The sequence below is a fragment of the Sander lucioperca genome, chromosome 5 (assembly GCF_008315115.2).
Source record: "Sander lucioperca isolate FBNREF2018 chromosome 5, SLUC_FBN_1.2, whole genome shotgun sequence".
NCBI classification, from domain to species: domain Eukaryota; kingdom Metazoa; phylum Chordata; class Actinopteri; order Perciformes; family Percidae; genus Sander; species Sander lucioperca.
The window spans coordinates 7,675,894-7,689,358 of NC_050177.1; the positions used below are offsets into that span (position 1 = coordinate 7,675,894).

At 43.5% G+C, this 13,465-nt stretch overlaps 1 protein-coding gene across 1 annotated transcript; it reads right to left on the reverse strand.

The window, feature by feature from the left end:
• Nucleotides 1-654: 654 nt before the first annotated feature.
• On the reverse strand, nt 655-9,281 carry LOC116047583 (extracellular calcium-sensing receptor-like). The gene is made up of 8 exons (XM_031296471.2): nt 9,160-9,281; nt 8,343-8,637; nt 7,961-8,250; nt 7,450-7,745; nt 6,267-6,469; nt 5,923-6,144; nt 5,277-5,400; nt 655-1,570 (listed from the first exon to the last, which is right to left on the reverse strand). The coding sequence occupies exons 1-8, from the start codon at nt 9,264-9,266 to the stop codon at nt 666-668; spliced, it is 2,442 nt and encodes an 813-aa protein (XP_031152331.1). The 5' UTR covers nt 9,267-9,281; the 3' UTR covers nt 655-665.
• Between the last annotated feature and the right edge of the window lie 4,184 nt (nt 9,282-13,465).

The window sequence follows — 13,465 nt, forward strand, 5'->3', positions numbered from 1 at the left end:
CTTCCCTCCTTCTACATTACGTCATCTTACTGTACATCAGAGGAAGGATGGCCTTATCTAGTGGCCTTTGATTAACTCATGTCTAAGTCTTTCCTGTGGGCTGCATGTACAATATAATCTGCATTCAAGCTGCAGTGGGTAGAATGCAGCAATGAAACGGCCAGAATTTTAAGTACAGACCTCTTTCTACAGCCCTCCTTTTCCCCTCTCTGTTGCACGGGCAATGCATCTGCAGAACAGTCAATATGAATGCTCTGTCTCTCTAAAATGACCTGTGATTGACGAAAGTCTCCCCTCATGGCTAAATTTTCTAAAGCCTTAAAACTGGGTTAAGATATCTTTTTTGATTGGTTTTATCTGATATTTCAGATACGCCTAACAAATACAAACCTTTAATGGGTTGTGTTGTTTAATCCCATATTAAATAATGTGTATATGGAAACATTGAAATACAAATTATTTCATGAAAGAGAAAGGCCCACACATTTATCTTGTGAATTTTGACTTCATTTATTTAAATTTTTAATGTTCAGCCCATGATAAAAGAATGTTTTGTAAAATAAGACATTCACCAAAAAAAACAACATAAGGACTGTGTTGGATGTGCTCAGCATAAGCTTCATACTGTATGTTGCCATCTTCACTATTCCCAAATCTCAGATGTCTTAGGATTGATTTTTGTTCATTAAATGTTTCTTGGTGTTCTTCTCTGGCTTCAACAATATAATGAAACACTTTGGAGCAAATATACACAGTATTAGTCCAAAACTGGAGGCCAGAATGGCAAATATCTCCACAGCCACAGTAAATTTCCCAGGAGAGCTGACATATGCTGGGATAAAGGTGATCCAGACTGCACAGAATATCAGCATGCTGAAAGTGATGAGCTTGGCTTCATTAAAATTATCAGGTAATTTCCGAGCTAGGACAGCTAATACAAAGCAAAAGACAGCCAGTAGGCCTATGTACCCGAGCACAGCCCAGAACCCAATAGCTGAGCCTAATGCACACTCCAGGATGATTCTCTCTTTGTATACGGTTAGGTTTTTCATTGGAAAAGGAGGACTAAGACCCAACCAAATGGTACATATTAAAACTTGAATAAACGTGAAAGACACTACAGTCATTCTTTGCTGCGGAGGACCAAACCATTTCATCACATTACTACCTGGGAGTGTAGCTCTGAAGGCCATTAACACTACTATTGTTTTTCCAAGAACACAAGACATACAGAGGACAAAGGTAATTCCAAACGCTGTGTGGCGCAGCATGCAGGACCACTCAGAGGGTGCTCCAATGAAAGTCAATGAACATAAGAAACATAGAGTCAGGGAGAAGAGCAGCAGGAAGCTCAGCTCAGAGTTGTTGGCCCTGACAATCGGGGATGTCCTGTGACGATAGAACACAGCCGCTGTTATAATGGCCAGACAGGCACCACCAATTGAGAATGCAGCCAGGATGATTCCTAGGACCTCGTTGTAGGAAAGAAACTCTACAGGCTTGGGGAGACAAGTGTCTCTCTCTGCATTAGGCCAGAACTCCTTGGGGCAAGGAAAACAATCAGGGGAATCTGAAAACATAAAACAAGAGGGCTTTTAGCAGTCATAATTAGGGACTGAGTACTAACAATGTCAGTCAGCGAAGGCACTATTGAAATTGTTCTGTTCATTATTCTTAACTTTAAAAAAATTGCAATTTTGAGTGGCTAAACGTGCTCAGAAATTTATGAAACTTTGCACACACATCAGAAGTGGTGAAAAGTGAGGGGTCATGAGCTTGGCAAATCGGCTCTATAGTGCCCCCTTCAAAATTACAAAAAAGTAGCCCCCACAGTGCGTTTCACCTAGCCTGGCTACGCCCTCCTACATACTCCGCTCAATTTTCATTTTCCTTCACTACTCCATCTGGGTTTGCGGTATATTCTTGGGTTTTCTCCAGTCAAATATTTGGCTGTCCAATCAGTGAACAGAGGGAGTGGCTGAGAATGGTAACGTTGAGGACGTGCACTAGAAAGATGCGAGCGAAGCCATTCGGTCTGTTGTGGCAGCAACGCTGCCGAATATCCAGAAGTTAAAGCCCGAGCAAGAACAACCTTTGCTGAGTTTTGTTGGTGGCCATGATGTTGTGGCCCTCCTCCCCACGGGGTTCGGGAAAAGTTTGATTTTCCAGCTCACTCCGTTAGTGGTGAAGGAGTTGGCTAAGGCTAATGCTAGCGATGCTAATGCTAAATATAAGCTGATAGTTGTTGTCGGTCTCCCCTCTTGTTGCACATGCGCATGACATACGTCACGACCAAACGTTAGCGATTGGTTATGGCAGATCCAGAGTGGCTCTGGGCAGATCCAATAGTTTTAAACTCCAACAGAGTACCCACAAATTAAATGTACAAGAGTCTGGTAGGACGGAAATGTCCAGACTTACAAAAAACTCTTAACGCCATGCACTAAACCCAACAAGCAATCAGCCATTTTGAAATCAGCCATTTTGAATAAAAAATGCATTGTTTTGGACATTTTTGACCATTTGCAGGCATTGTTCTTTAAGAAACTCCTCCTATATTTTGAAGATTGTGAGATTTCATTAAACATAATTGCTGTGTCGACACGGCAAATTTCGATATTGCGCAATGAAACAGGAAGTTGTTGAACTTGAATTTACATTGTCCAATCTGCCCCAAATTTGTCATGCATCATGACAGTCCAGGCCTGACGATAGCTACATTGGTCTCGCACTTGGGAGTGGTAAATTGGCTCAATAGCTCCCCAATTAAATTACAAAGAACCCGCCCCTGCAGTACGTTTCACCTAGATTAGGGATGTCCTGATCGCAAGTATCTGATCGGAGCCGATATGGGGATTTTTTTAACTGATAGGGGATTGGCATTTACCCCACTTACCTTGCTCTGGTCAGGTCGCGTTCATAATGTGCGTTTATTATGCCTAGTTAAATAACTCTGGATTCGGCTATTAGTGCATGTTACAACTTTAAAACATAATGATTTAAATAAGGACTATTTAAGTGTTCGGACTGGTAGGTTGATGTACCACAAAAACAATTATCCGCTGATATAAAGACATATCTTTCGCCATGTAAAGTATATGGGAAAGCGCAGAATTGTGAGGATGGTCGCTTTAGAGTGACGTCAGAATCGAATGAATTCCGATCTGACATTCCAGACTTAGGTTGCATTTTTTCCGGATTTGATCCACATATGAAAGTGGCCCAAATCAGAACTGGAAAATATTGGATGCCATGTGACATGGGCGGTTCACACTGTCATGAAAAAATCAGATTTGAGTCACTTGGGATTGCAATCTGAATGTAGCTACATGTCAATATTAAGTTATAGTGACAGCGCCACGCTACAGTCACTATAATTTGATGTGCTCCTCCTAGCGGGTTGACCAGATCTTCCTTAAACAGGATCAGAAAAGCCTTAAGACCTTTATAATTCTGTATTGTTAAGACTTTGAGTCTGCGTTCAAGGGCGTGGCCGTGGCGCCACAGCAAATTTCGATGTTATGTCATTAAACAGGAAGTTGTTGGTACTCTAATGTACATGTGGTAGGCGGATTGATCCAAATATCGATAATATCGATACCAACGTTGGTATTGATATTGACCAATACCAGTGTAATGAGATTGATACTTTAGTTTTATGGCGCTTTTCCATTACACGGTACCTGCTCGACTCGCCTCGACTCTACTCGCCTTTTTTGGTTTTCCATTACGAAAAAAAGTACCTGGTACCTGCTAACAGGTACTTTTTTAGTACCTCCTCAGTCGAGGTTCCAAGCGAGCTGAGGCGAGCCGAGGCGAGCCGAAAAGGTGACGTGAAAGCGACAGACGGGGTGTCCTGAACAAACCCGCTATTTTTATACAGTTTAGCCAGCTGTGTTTTTTGTTGCTGCCTCCAGCTTCTTCTGAAACAAAATGTGTCTTCTGGCTGTGGCAACAACAACACACCTTCCACGTTCTGTGTTAGGTCACGGCAGTTTACTGCGGCGCCGCTTGTTTCAGTTCTGCGGAGGCTCCAGGCAGAGCTTTCGCTGTATCCTACATGCACACACACATGCTGGCTCGACGCACACACCAGCTGACAAATGTATACATCAGGCCACATATTACATAGGCTACGGAGAAAGCTCTGCGTGGAGCCTCCACAGAACTGTAAAACAAGCTCAAGTGGCCTGATGTTTATACTTGTGCGCTGGTGTGTGCGTCGAGCCGGCATACGACCAGCCACGCTGAGGCGGTACTAAAATCTGCAATGGAAAACGGACGCACAGTGTGCCGAGGCGAGGCGAGTAGAGTCGAGGCGAGTCGAGCAGGTACCATGTAATGGAAAAACGCCATTAGTTTCTCTCCAGTATGCACTGCTGCGGTTTCATCATGTCTGTGTCGTGGTAAATGCCGCTGCTTTCAAGTGCCGCTCCTGTCACAGCGCAGAGCAGGTTCACTTTGCTACTGCTCCCCCCTCTTGTGATTTAATGTTGTACCGTCACGTGACTCAGCGGCGCCAGGCAAACAAGTAAGCTATATGTTCAACGGCAAGCTGTATAATTTGTAAAAAGGCTGTAAGATACAGTGTTAACACAACAAATGTATACAAGCATATGAAAATGCTGTCCTGGTTTTAACTTATTCATAATCCAAAGGAAAAATCACAAACACTTAAAGGTCATGAACATTCATTCAGATTGAGCCATTTGATGATAATTCCACCTTAATTATTAAAAAGTATCGGTATTATATCGGTATCATATCTGTATCGTATCAGTATTGGCGATACTGGCCTTGTATTTACTTGGTATCGGATTGATACCAAATTTTGCAGTATTGCACACCACTAATGTACATCGTCCAATCTGCCCCAAATTCCTCATGTGTGAAGATGAGTGTCCAGGCCTAAGGACATGTACATGCCAATATTGATTCATGAAATTCAGCTTCATGTGACAACCACCATCCGATTTACATGAAATTTACATTGTGTTTTTTAAACTTGACACAGAGCAACATAATGCATGAGTAGTGCATGTTGTCTAACAGTGTGGCGGCCATGTTGTGCGTTTAGCAATGAAACAGGAAGTAGTTGCAATGCATAGTATCCATCGGCCTGCACTCTGCGCACTGTTCAATTATGGTGCAAATGCACGGCCACGTCGACTGGCATCCCGCCAGTACCCCGACATGCAAGGAGGTGCGAGGGCCCGTTTATCGCTGCTTGCAGATTTAATGTATATTTTATGTTGTGTTTGGGGGGAAATAAATACCTGTAGCATTGCTAATCTCTCCCTCAGGACACAGTATACAATCATAACAGCAGATGGGTTTTCCTTTCTGCAGCACTTTACGAGTTCCTGGAAGACAGCTGTCAGTGCACACTGACACAGGAACCTGGCACATAGAGAGAAACAAACACACACATTCAGGTGTGCTAGGAAGCTTTTTCAGTCCTCTCTTCAAATAATACTCACATGTCAATATATATATATATATATATATATATATATATATATATATATATATATATATATATATATATTCCTAGCACACATATAGTATATATAACTGCTGGACAAAATATACATTTTTGTGTAGAAAAAGTTCAGCTGAAGCTAAAATGAGGCTTCTTTAGTCTGAGTTGGACAAATCACTTGGTTATTAGTTACAGTCATTAGATACATAGTTAAAGTCTTTTTAGTAAAAATTGCCTTTTTATTTTGTTACCATCCCTCTGCTGAAGTTCAGCGGGGCAACACTTGAAAAATATGAAGGAAGAATTTCATACTGAAAATCCTTTAACTTTGGAATGGATCTCTTCACAGCCAGTATGAACGTGAGGAATATACAGTGACCAAAATTCTATTAATGTACATATATCATACCATGTTAAATTATTGCTTTTGTGCTCCTTACTTGTGTCCCACTGTCCACCCAGGTGAGGTTCCTGTTGATACGGAACTTCTGGCCCACCGGCAGTGATGCATCGTAATATCCTACTGTCACCAGCTCAATGCTGCCACTCTCACTTTTTTGCCAGTTAACCAGGTCGTATCTGGCCACAGGATCACCATTGGCATCAAATGATACATCATACCCATTTCGGGAAAAATTTACTTTTTTCAGCTGAGTAAGAACCTGTCAGAATAAAGTAAAGGAAGACGAAAATAATTTATGATTTAAAATGAATGTTTAATTTCATAAAAAGTACTTTATATAAAAAAGAGCATTGGGGTTTTCACTTATTTGTTTCAACTGACCTCTTTGGATTCTATCCTGGTGAATTTGTCACACTGAGTTGTAGAATTTGTTTCCTGACACATTGCTTTATGAATTGCATGAGCTATTGCATAAACAGCCTTGTATACCATGTTTGTGATCCGGAGCTGAGATGTGTCAGTGTACGGGCTCTGGAGCGTCTTTATGTCTTCTGTTCCATCACACACTCTCTCATCTGCTGCACCTGAAACACACAGAGACAGAGAAAGGTGTTTATTGACATTAACATTTACACTTTCTTATGTTTTTTGTTCTTTTTTGTTCCATTTTACCTGCCAAACCTGCCTTTTAGAAACTCATAACTATAGTGTTGCTTATTTTACATTGCATTTCAAAGCACTGTTTTTACAGACCTTTCTTTCTTGATTGATATTGATATTAGGCTATACATTTATACATATTTAATGAGCATTGTTGGAGAGAGCCTGAGATATAGATTTTCATTACCAACGACTGTAATTGTTGTGCATATGACAATAAAGAACTTGTAAATACAAATGAATGATCTGAAACCACTAAGAACTTCATACATATTAACATATACTGTAACTGATACACGCTAGTAAGTCCAATTTAAGATATTTATTAGTAGTCATTTAGATTGGTGGCCTGAAGAATGTCTACTGTGTGTTCAGAATGTCAGTGTTGACATTGTTAAACTACTGCAGAAAACTTTATACAAAATCTTTACCATAACAGGAGATTGCCTAAACTTGACCTAAAAGATCATTATATTAAGTGCGATTATTCACCCAGTAGAGTGTGCGGGCCCCATGTAGACTGAGTCCTTTGCAGCGGCCCAGGTTTCAATCAGACCTGCGGCCAGTTGCTGCGTGTCACCCCCCCCCTCTCTCTCTCTCTCTCCAAACTTTCCTGTCTATCCACTGTCACTATCAAATAAAGTGAAAAGCACAAAAAATAATCTAAAAAATAAAGTGAGATTATTCACAGTGCTGAGTTGCACCTTATGTCCACCTCGGGTCTTTTATTGATATCAGTAATTTCCCTGTCAATTTGGGGTTCGGTCTTATAGCAGCTGCTAAATCTTTAGAACAAGAAATCCCACTCAGATAGACAATCAAAAAACAACATACAGTAACACAACTACAAGAATCCAACTGTGAGAGTTTTTCCTATGTTAAATATCAGAAAAAACGTTCTCACTTTTTCCCAACCTGCAGTTGAATGAATCCTCCCAGAACTCAGTAAGCACTGGAGAGGCAGCCACTTTAGAGGGAGAGAGATCCAGCAAGAAGTCTCTCAGACCTGGGATGACAGATCGCTCAATGCCAAATCCGATGGCTCCAGCACAGAAGCTGAACCTCAGCATGTCTGTGTCTGTTACCCAGTCTTCACTGCCTATCCACTGGCGAGGTGGAGAAGGCTTAAGCGACAGCTCCTCCAACAGAAGCCTCATATCTCCAGATGCTGCAAATGCCACAACAACCATAGCTGTCGACCTGAAAAAAAGATTTAAGGTTTTAAATTTATATCGAGACAGTTAACACAAACAAATATAGTGTTTGGTCTGACAGACCATTTTTATAACAATATCAGTGATAAATAAACAAAATAAAATTGGACGTTTCCAATTTGCCACTAAGATGATAAAGAATCTCTCATCTCATATTTTAAAGAACACAGAAGGTCAGTATCAGCACAGAGAACATCAGACCTGCGGATAACGTCAGCTATTCTCTGGATCCTGCTACGTGGGTGGGTCCGATAGAAAGATTCTGAGTATTCCACACAGATGCCCTCTTTGCGTGCTGCGTCCAGGAAAGACGCCATACCATTATTGCCATAGTCCGAATCTGACCGGACAGCACCTATCCAAGTCCAGCCAAAGTGTTTTACCAGCTTCGCCAGCGCGTCAGCCTGGAATTGATCACTAGGGACGGTTCTGAAGAAATTCGGGTACTGCTGCTTATCGGACAGACATGCACAAGTGGCAAAGTGGCTCACCTAAAGGAAAACAATGGTGTCGTTATTTAACAGAAAAGCTAAATCAGCACTGGTCCATATAAAACAGTTTCCCTGAAATTCTGAATATTTACTTGAGGAATGTTAAAGGGCCCAGTGATACGCAACATGCTGATGGATGGCGTGGAACCAGACTCACCAACGACAGCCATCACCATACCAGTTTGTGAGCAATTCTCGTTGGTGTAAAACACCGGGTCCTGGCCATTTGAAATCTGGAATGCCACATGCACCGCCACGGGCACCGAGGCGCACGAGTCGTAGATCTGATAACCGAGTTTGATTCCCGGCAGCAGCTCCGTGCTGTTGTTTATCTCCTCGATGGCGAAGATCATTGCACGTGAGAAGCGCAGTTGACGGGAGTCAATGCTGCACACAGACACTCATGTTACTGTTCAAATTTACAATTCACAATTTTAAAAGAAAATACGTAAAACGGGGAAACTGAATACCAAAGTTCAAAACACAGGATTATATATCAGTCAAACATTCACAATAATATTAATGCACAGAGTCAACTAAATCTAAAATAGGAATATTCATTTGTTTGTTAAATATAAAAAAAATCAGTTGTTAAACATATCTGTTATGCACTTGTTACTCTTGTGAAGAGCTTTGTGACATTGGTCTGTAAAAGGTGCTATAATAATGCAATGCTAAAAATAATTTCTTATTTTCAGTTAAGAAACAAAGTATAGTCAACTATGTTTGTGAACATAATACTTGCAATTATATGGCAAAATAATGATTTTGCACTCAGCACTTTTTAAAGATTTTAAAACTACACATAAGCTTTCCAACATTATTGTAAGGACACCATACAAAGCAAAAACATTTCTATCCCAACACAATGAAACATCCTCTTACCCCCCACTTCTCCCTCTTACTAACCTCCCCATGCATCTTAGTGGCTCAGGAATTGTGGTGTAGTTATGCTGCACTGTGTGCATGTAGTAGTGTATGGAGAAAACACCCCCAATAACGTAGTCACTACCCATTGCGAATGCAGGGAGACGAGTGGCACCCTGGAGCTTACATGTTACAGATGAAGTCTGAGTGCTTACACCAGCACCAGTCCTATACTTTGTAAACCCAGCCCCTTGTTTCACACCATCATCAGAACCGTTTAAGGCAAGAGCTGAGTTCAGATCACACAAACCCAGAAACAGGACCAGGCCAATACAGAGAGCAGAGATCTCCATACCTCAACTATCTGGGAATACTGTATGTGTGTTTTCACAGGTTTATATAGATTTTCACACTAAGGCCACCCTTCTTCTGTTGTACGTCAGACTTCTGTACATCAGAGAGAGGATGCCCTTACTCAGTGGTCTTTGCTGAAATCCTGTCTAAGCCTTTTGTGTGGGCTGCTTGTACAATATATTCTGCATTCATTGTACCAAGCAAACCCTGGTCTGACAAATTACATTCATTAACCTGACCTATCGAGGAAACAAGGAATACAGTAGTTAGCCTGACTTGGTATATTTTAATTTGATAAAGTACTGAAGCAGAGTCTGATGGTTGTTAAAATCTCCTCTTATCCTTGGCCTTTGCCACCTGACTTGGACATTTTGATTTGATTGATTTGATTGTTTTATTGTATGGCTGTCTCTTCATGTTTTGCCTCCTTACATGAATAATACCACTCTCTATTGTTGTCACTCTTTATACTACGTATTCTAACAGTGCTGCGGTCGAGCTGTTGCTAAGCCCGTTACATCCCATACAGGCGCTAAAGGGTGCCTTTTGCGTCAGTATTTGACGACTTGAGAATGAGAATGGGTTGCCCAAGCATGTCTTCACAGTGGGTTACCGTTGTTGTGCCCAAAAATGATCATCCGCAAAAAACTGATTGCTGTATACACTACATAGAAACATGTTAGATGAACGGCCAGGCTCGTGGGCTCCCCAGCACTTTGTTTTGTTACCGGCAGTTGCGCATATTTCTCCGGCTGTTCTTCCCCTGCAGGCTGAGCCGGGTCCTCAGCTTCCTCCACCCGGGCTACATCGATACCTGACTGTATGACAGCTAGAAGAAAAAAGGGGACACGCTGAATCTGTAGATGAGTCGCAGCCGAACAGCACCTGATTGAACTGCACTAATAGCTAGATAAAGTTAAAAAAAAAAAAAAAAATCAACCATGGACCACTGGAACCAAGCAATTGGCCCATTCCGAACAGGCCAGCCTCCAAACGGGCACTGCACAAGATCCAGTAAAGCTAGAACAAAGAATACTTCATAATAGAAAACAAAATAATTCATAACTATACCTGATCCAGTATATATTTTTATTTCATTTTTCATAATCTGAGCCAGTGAAAGCATGTAGATGTTAAACAGAAGAGGCCCCAGAATGAAGCTTTGGGGAACTCTCCATGTCATATTTGCTCGCTCAGATGTGTAATTAATTACCTATAGACACAAAGTAGTCCCTGTTCTTTAAGTAGGATTCAAACCAATTTAGTACTGTGCCAGAAGGTCCAACCCAGTTTTACAATTGGTCTAGTAATATGTTGTCCTCCACAATGTCAAATGCAGCATTGATATCAAGTAATACTAAGACTGAAATGTTGCCATTGTCTGTATTTAAGTGGATCCGATTAAAGACCTTAACAAGAGTAGTCTCAGTACTGTTGTGTGGTCTAAAACAGTTGTTTAGTGACAAGAAAATGTTTTCAATGATTTTACTTAAAAATGGAAGGTCTGATATGGGCCTATAATTGATCATTATTAAGAGTGGCTTGGTGACGGCAGTCTTCTTCTGTCCGTCTGTGAGGAAAGCTGTGTACCAACACACACCAGGGTTAGGTACAACAATCACAAATACTGGTTCACAGCCAAACTCAGACTTGGATCCGGTTGCTAAAGGAAGAGGTGTTTAGGAGTGGAGACAGGGACATGTTTAAAGAGGCAAAGTACAGGTTTAGCAAGGTGGTGAAAGATGCAAAAAGACTGTAATCTAAGAAACTCCAACAACAGTTCTCAGCTAATGACTCCACTTCTGTCTGGAGGGGCCTCAGACAGATCACCAACTACAAGCCCAAAGCCCCCCACTCCATCAACAACCTGGCAAACGACCTGAACAAATACTACTGTTGTTTTGAAATACAATGTGACAGAAGCACTGTGCTAATCAGCTGTCTTTGGTGCTCACTGACATCTTTAACACCTCACTGGAGACATACCTTATACCAGCCTGCTTTAAGTCCTCCACCATCATCCCCGTTCGCAAAAAAAACAAGGATAACTGTTGTGCTTATGGACAATTCTGTTGGGGTTGTTTATATTTCTGTTGCCTGTTTTTATAATTCTGTCTGTTTCTTGTTTTGTATATTTATTCTGTATATTTGTGTTCCCTGTTGTGTAGATTTATCCTGTTTTGTGTATTCTGGATTGTGTATATTTCTGCCTGTGTGATTGTCTAATGTGCTCCACCTGTTCCCCAGTCCTGGTGTCACCTGTCCCGTGTTTGCTCGTTACCTAGTTTATTTAGCCTCTGTGTTTCCTTTGTCGCGTGTCAGATCGTTTTGTGTCCTTGCCCTGTTAGTTGTGTGTTTGCCTGGTTATTTAGTGCCCCATCAGCGTGTCTCAGCCGTGTGCCTTTGTTTGGAATTTCCCCTGCGTTCTTCTGTTCCCGTGAGTTTTTCCCTATTAGTTTTCTATTAGTTTTTTTTTGCTGCCGTTTTTTGTTGTCATTTAATCCTCTAGCTCAAACCTGCTACCTGCCTGCCTGCCTGCCTTTTCTCTGCATTGTGGGTCCACTATCCCCTGCTCCACACAACAGAATGATCTGACCACAATGGACCCAGCAGAGTCATTTGAGGACGAACTTTTTGACCATGTCAAAAAGTAGGCTAACATGTAAGCTTATTTGTGCTGTTGGGGAGTGGAGATTTGCTAAAGGTTGGGAGGCTAAGGAGGCAGTTCTTAGGTCTGCTCGCTGGAGAGTTTCCACTAAACCCTGGCTCAGGAGCTCCCTGCTGGAGTGGATTCAGGACTTCTTGGAGACTCCTGGCTGTGAGCCATCACCCCAACATGCTAGCAGGCCATCTTCTTTTAAGCCTTCTAGCAGTCAGCAACCCCTGCTGCCAGTTGGCACCCAGCCTGCAACATGGTCAGTGAGTTTTCCAGAACTGACCAGTGTGACCGGTGTTCCCAGGCTGACCAGTGTGACCGGTGTTCCCGAGCTGACCAGTGTGACCGGTGTTCCTGAGCTGGCCAGTGTGACCGGTGTTCCCAAGCTGGCCAGTATGCCAGCACTGCCCAGTGTCCCCGCGCCTTCTAGTGTCCCCAAGCTTCCTAGTGTCCCTGAGCTTTCTAGTGTCCCCGAGTTGACCAGTGTCCCAGCGCTGCCCAGTGTCCCTGAGCCTTCTAGTGTCCCCGGGCTGTCCTGTGTCCCCGAGCTATCCGGTGCACCAGAGTCCCGGCTGTTTAGCAGCCTCTCAGAATCCCAGCTGGCTAGCAGCCTCCCAGAATCCCGGCTGGCTAGCAGCCTCCCAGAATCCCGGCTGGCTAGCAGCTCCCCTGAATCCCGGCTGGCTAGCAGCTTCTCCGAACCCCGGCTGGCTAGCAGCCTCCCTGAGCCCCGACTGGCATCCAGCCGCCCTGAACCTGCTATGACCGTTCCCCCCGTGACTTTGCCATTCTCCGGCGCCCCTGAGGCCACCCCTGAGACCACCCCTGTGACTTCGCCGATCTCCGGCACCCCAGAGACTCTGCCCTTGTCCTGCCCCCCCAGAGACTTTGCTTTTGTCCTGCGCCCTATAGACTTTGCCTTTGTTGTCGGTCCGACCGACTCCTGCCCCCCATGTGTTGTCGGTGGTCTGACCGATTCCTGCCCCCCGTGTGTTGTAGGCGGTCTGACCGACTCCTGCCCCCCGTGTGTTGTCGGCGGTCCGACCGACTCCTGCCCCCCATGTTCGGTCGGTGGTCCGACCTACTGCCCCTCGTGTCCTGTCGGCGGTCAGACCTACTCCTGCCCCTCGTGTGCTGTCGGCACCCCAGTCAACCTCTGTTCCCGTTGCCTGGTCGCCTGACTCCAGTCCAGCTGACCTGCCGCCTGACTCCAGCCCAGCTGACCCGTCGCCTGGCCCCAGCCCAGCTGACCCGCTGCCTGACTCCAGTCCAGCTGACCCGTCGCCTGGCTCCTGCCCAGCTGACCCACCGCCTGACTCCAGTCCAGCTGACCCGCCG